General features: G+C 49.3%; 1 protein-coding gene across 6 annotated transcripts in view; it reads right to left on the bottom strand.

Moving 5' to 3' along the window:
* Positions 1-424: 424 nt before the first annotated feature.
* The window catches only part of Arhgef7 (Rho guanine nucleotide exchange factor 7), a 101665-nt gene continuing 95917 nt past the window's right edge, over positions 425-6172 (bottom strand). For all 6 annotated transcript variants that reach the window (XM_051169937.1, XM_051169932.1, XM_051169935.1 and 3 more), the window contains 3 exons: positions 1861-1960; positions 1660-1714; positions 425-616 (listed from right to left, as the gene is read on the bottom strand). In XM_051169937.1, coding sequence (XP_051025894.1) covers positions 494-616; positions 1660-1714; positions 1861-1960 — 278 coding nt within the window. In that variant the 3' untranslated portion in view covers positions 425-493. The remainder of the gene's footprint in view (positions 617-1659; positions 1715-1860; positions 1961-6172) is intronic.

The following is a 6172-nucleotide window of genomic DNA, read 5'->3' as shown; positions in this document are numbered from 1 at the left end:
AGCCTAGTGACAAAAGCTCACGGTGCCCGAGTGGGCTCCTGACGGCACCTGGAGCCTAGTGACAAAAGCTCACGGTGCCCGAGTGGGCTCCGGCCGGCACCTGGAGCTAGCTGCCCAGGCATCTCTTCACCCTTCTGCTTCCAACACTTGATAAACACAACTTCAGATCCCTGTGGCCAGAAAGGCTGAGAAGGAAGTCCTAGCAAGCCCAGTCACGTGTCAGCAATATGTTCAGAATTCAGTATTTACAAGAAGTACACAGGTATATGTTTTATAGATTCAATTGAAGTCCAAAAGCCAGAAGACTCTGGACAGTCACTGCATGGAGAAGTCAGCAGAGATATGTCAGCCCAGCCTCAGTGCTCAAGTCACCACTTCAGCACCAGCCTGATTACTGCCACTCGCCTGATGAAGACCACCATCCTCAGTTCTCGGTGTCGCTGTGCTTGTTGTCTGGGACTGCTGGTCTTCGGCCTGTGGGAATGAGGTCGGCCTATAGGTTGGTCTCATCCCAAGCAGGGTCATTCATGTTCTTTAGAACCTTCCTCACCAGCTTCTCGAGGTCCTTGCGAGCCCTCTGCTCCTCCTCTAAGGACTTCTTCATCTTCTTGTTATCCTGTAAGGCAAGCAGGCGACAGCAGGGTTACTACCTCGGCACCTAAAGCGTCCTCCATCTCCACTGCATCCTTAGGCAGCCCAGGTCGGGGTGTTGGCTGAGTACTGAAAGCACACTAAGGAGTACTGGGCAGTCTCTCCCACACACACTCATGAACCAGACAACCTGGTAAAAACGTGCCAGAAGGAAGGGGCTGGTGTCCATGACAAGACAAGGCCTACAGACCTGCTGCTGTAATATACCCCCTTGTCCATTCAAATGCAGAGTGGGACCAACAGTGGCCGAATGAACCACGTCAGGACAGGAGAATGTGCTGCCTTGAATGTGTGGGAGGGGAGACAGGCACTGCCACGTGGCCAGTTACTTCACCCTCAGGACAGCCCTGCCCTGTCCCTCCAAAGCACCTACACTCCTACCGCACACAATGGTTCCACAGGTGAAGCCTGTGGGGTGGCTTCAGGGCAAGCCTGGCACCCTGAGTCTGACTCCAGAGCCTACATACAAGCAGAAGAGAAACAATTCTATACACTGCTCTTTGACCTCCACATATGTACTATGCTATGTGCCCCACCCCACATTATACATACAAAATATAAAACACAACTTCAAAGTTCAAAATACTGTACTGTTGCACACGCATCTGGTAGCCCAGGTTTGGAGTTAACAGATGAGCTGCCAGGTGATGCTGGATTGAACGTGCGGCCTCTGGATGTGCTCTTAGCTTGGACAGAGCCATCTTGTCAGCCCTCGCCTACTGTTCTTAAGGCTGCTGGCTTTGTGATTTCCTTTTAGTATATAATAAGCTTTATATTTAAAACAGTATTTCCCTTTTTATCCTATTTAAAAAAAAAAACTGATTATAAGCTGGGCATGGTGATGCACACCTGTAATCCCAGAACTCGGGAGGGAGAGGCAGGCAGATCACTGTGAGTTCGAGGCCAGCCTGGTCTACAAGTACGCCCAGGACAGCCAGGACTACACAGAGACCCTGTCTTGAGAAGAACAAACAAATGACTGATGATGATTGACCCTGGTCAGCACACCTGTCTTAACTCCTGGACTTCGTCCTTTAACGCGTACACTGTGTCCACAAGGCTCCTGGAACAAGAAGGAGAGCAAGCGCATGAAAGGTGGTGTGCCTCAGGCAGCAGAGAGGCCTAGCTCTACCTATTCGGTCCCCTTGTCTAACTCCGTAACTTCAGAGCAGCCCCCGGTACCTCAGGCTAACCCCAAGCACATCTTACTTTTCTTCTGTCACCGTCTGCCCATTGCTCTTGGTCTCCTCCACTATAATCTTTTCTTCTTCTGGAAGCAGCACTTGTGGAGCAGATTCCTTCCGTGAACCTGGGTCATTAAAAACAAGAGCCCCACGTGAGCGACACAGGACTGAAGAAGAGCACCTACTGCACTACACAGCACCTACACACACAACGCCAGTGATGCATTTTAAAATCTTTGACCAGTTTTCTCCAGCTGTCTGTTCAGTGTGGCCAGCCAAAACATTACAGAGGGGGGGGAAAAAGGCGGCAACAACAACAAAGTAAAAATTGCCTCTTTTCCGACTTACTGAACTCTTTTTTTATATGGAAATCTCCATCAAGTATGCTAAAGACCTGACCACACTGCACTCAACACACAATCAAAACTTAAACCATTTTAGCATTCCAGCAATCAGACCATCAAAGAAGGCATAATTCTCAAGCTTATAAAGGAAAAAAGTCCGTCAATTAGAAAAAAGCTTTAGGGCTGGATTGGTAGCTCAGTGTAAGATGACTACGGAAGTGAGGTTGGTTTGCGTTTGTATTTCTGGGGTGCCCTTTGTATGTCTTCCTGAAAACACATCTGTTTTTAAGGAGCACTTCTTGTGCACATTTGCTGGCATGGAAACCCTAGGAAAGTAAGACACAGAACTGTGAAGAGCAGTTTGGCAGGCAATTTGTCCCAAACCTGTGCTTCTCTGAACAAACTGAGATGAGCCACTGCTCTCTAAGCTGATAGTAAGGACTCATGAGATGTCCCTGGCGTGTAGAGCTAACTGTCCACCAGGGCAACTATGGCCTGAAGACTACGGCCTCAGGTACATCTCCCCAGGCCACCCTGCCAAGAGCTGCATCAAACCCAGAACATCAGAGGCTCGAAACACCTCAGGGACTTCAGGAGTGGCAATCAAGCAAGCAGATTATGTCACACAGCACAATTTTTGCCAGTGACAGGAGGGGTGTGTATATGGTGGGGTACTCCAGCCTTGAATCCCATGTGAATAGTTAGGTTGTCAACATCTGAGTATACTCCACATGCTAGTGTGAAAGACTATCCCAAGAGATGGCCACCCCACCCTGGGAGGGGTCGGACCTTCACGCTCCTTGGTTGAGCACCAGCCCATACTGAAGCTCCTTTCCTGTTGAGCACTGATGCACACATGGATCACACAGGGAAACATGAGAGAAAGCACCAGGCGCGTGCTCACCTGTGCTTCCCGCGCGAGGGCAGGTTGCCTTTAGAAGTTAGAGCATGCACAATGTGCCCAGAAGAACGAGAATTCCCAAGCTTCGGGTGCCTGAGCGGGGCAGGCAGGGAGCAGCGCCTGGGGTGCCTCCCAGCTTCTCCACTGTCACCCTGTGGCTTGGGATGACGGCGGTAATGCCAAATTAAAAACTCTTGGTGACTACTCTGTCACATTAAACTTAATACGGGCTTGAGAGGGACCAGCAGCTGAGACCCTCGTAACTACCAAACAGTGTGCTCCATGCACTTCCTGCCAGTTCTTAAGTCTTTCTCACTGGAAAATCTGTTTCTAGCATCAAAGCTTCCAGACTATGTAAGTGACACAAAGGGTGTCACCACACTCACCAAGGACATGCCCCTGAAGGCTGACCCTTCTGTTTACCATGTTTCCATTCAATACTTGGGAGTCAAAAGGGGCAGCCTTCTCTACCGAGCTGTTCCTAGAGGTATGGTCTGACAGACAGCTCTTACCAAATGAAGTCGCCGTAAAGGCCACGGGTTCCACTGAGTCACTCAATGGATTTGAGGAACTAAATTCTATGGCCCCAGCTGTCAACTCAAAACATAGGGCAGGGCCTTGGGTATAAAACTGCTGCATGCACAAGGCACCCAAGAATTCAAAGGCTTGAGTTCTGGCCGTATGTCCCTTGTAAAGGTATTAATGGCTCAGCTCTGCAGGCAGGAGGGCAGCTGCTGCAGGCCCTGACGGTAAGTCCTAGGCCTGCACCGGGACAGACATCTGTCAGGTCACTTCACGCCACCTTTCAACAGAACATGTGTTGCTAAAGGGGTATGTTTAACGTGTGGCCTTTCAACCAAACAGTGAAGGATAGCAAAGCCGGGTTCTAAGGCAGAGGACTACTTTAAAAGCAGCAATGACATACTACAGTGTGACGGAGGTATTACTAAGCTTAGTGGCATCACAGCACAGTTTTTCTTCAATCCCCAAGTTGAAAAAGGCGTGTAATCACAGAACTAGGGAATGTTCTAGTTTTTTACTTAAAAATCCCATCCCAGGAGCTCAGCTACATTAGCACACCCTGAAGGCTCTGCAGTAGAGCTGCGTTTTCCAAACTATGCTCTCTGGGAAGATGGGAGTCAGGACCTGAATGACATCATGTAGTCCTTTCCTGGAGGCGCACAGTGCACTTCCAGAACCTACAGGTTTGGGGAGGCACCGTGCCTCAGCCCGCCTGGGGCTCCTCATCTACGCAGTGGACCTGGTAAGTCTCAGGACCAGCATCAGCTTCCTGTGGTTGTCACAGGTAAGAGCATGAGAGGCACCACAGCCTCCACAGAGCCTAACAGTCTGCCTTCCCTACTGCGACTTCCATGTGCATGCAGGGCAAAAGACACATGGACAGCAGAGCAGACTACAGTCAGTCTCAACCTGGCACTTCTCACGCGGGCTCCCTAGGAACAAGCCTGCAAGTGTGGCTGGGCAACTCGAGTGCTCAGTGACAATTTTACAAGGTCACTCTTAGGGGACTCAGTCATGTTGGGGTTGCTGGCCGGCTTGAGGTCCTGTGGCAACACCAACTCACAGGTATGACTCAAAACTAAGATCATATTCACAGCATCAGAAACACAAACTAGCGTCAGACTCTAGTTATCTTGGAACCCTGCCCTGCCCTGCCCTGCCCTGCTCAAAACCACCAGGCAGTGGGTCTCGGCTGAGAAACACATCTAAGGAATCCACTTTAGAGTAGACTCTAAGCTGCCATAGCCAAGATCACCCCAGGGTGATCACCCCAAGGTACTCCCTCATACCAGGGACCATGGGATGACATACAGCTGTGGCAAGTCAACTGTCCAACTCACACTGTGTGTGAGGAATGTTAAGTATATGGGCACACATGCATGCAGGCACACACACACACACCTGTGTTAGCTTGTACCCAGTGCAATGACTAAGTCTGGCATGAAAGGCCGGTGGCCTGACACACTGTGACATACCTCTGCATCATTTACACTCAACTGTCCTACCTTGAGGAGAAAACAAACACTACCCTTGGAGATATCTAGAGTGGCATCCAAGTCACACAGGCTACACTGCCTGTGGCCCTGAGATTTGGATTAGCCTTTGCACCCTAGGAAAAGGAAGAGCTGGTACCAGGAAGGGCTTTCTCTTCTGAACTAGGCATGCACTTCGCGAAACAAAAGGGAAACGCTGGCCCTGGTCTAAATGAAGGACTTAAAACTGCGCTTCTTTTCACCTGTGAGAAGGAAATGCTGCTTCTGAGGACAAGTTTTGTTGTAGCAGGAAAACAGAAAAACAAAAAACAAAACAAAAAACGCTGGGCCTAGGGACTCACACTTTGATTCTCCCTTCAGAGGAGAGAAGAGCAGGTGGAGCTCTCTGAGTTCCAGGTCAGCCAGGGCTACACAAAAAGACCCTGCCGGGTACTGTTTAGCACACACCCATTGTCATGGCAGACAGAAGGCACGCCCACGGAAGATGCCAGCTTCAGAGAATGGCCATGGCACACACAGCTTTCACTACACTATGCCCCTCCCCCATGTAACAAATATAAAAGCCAAGGGCTAACAAATGCAAAATTTATTTCAACTGTACAGAACAGATGTCTTTTTAATATAAAACAGACACTTCATTGCCATATGCAACCACAGACAATAAGCATACTGTACAATACAATGCAACATTCAGATATACATCCAAGTAGGTTTTCAAATGGGAGTCTTGTACTAAAATGGCTTTTCCCATTCACAGATAAAGAGCACAATATATAGATTTCCCCAAGATCTTATACCACTATATACAAATTATTGTGTTTTGGCAACCTTATGCCGAAAACAGAGTTAATGTAGCTTAGTAAAGACTTGTGGCGTATCGGTTAGAAAGGACACTGCCGGGCACCTGCAGGAGGCCCAGGATGGCTTGGACCTACCTTCTCGCTCAGTGTGCATCCTTCCGTTATCACACTCACTGTACACAGGGCTTTACAGCGCTGCAGAAACGTTAGGTACTATCAGCTTGACTACAGTTCCACAAACGTAGAAACGATGGCCCCTCCAACGCTGTGTCCCCTC

The sequence above is a fragment of the Acomys russatus genome, chromosome 27 (genome assembly GCF_903995435.1).
Source record: "Acomys russatus chromosome 27, mAcoRus1.1, whole genome shotgun sequence".
Classification (NCBI taxonomy): Eukaryota; Metazoa; Chordata; class Mammalia; order Rodentia; family Muridae; genus Acomys; species Acomys russatus.
The sequence above is the reverse complement of the archived record's forward strand: the minus strand, read 5'-3'. Positions and strand labels throughout refer to the sequence as shown.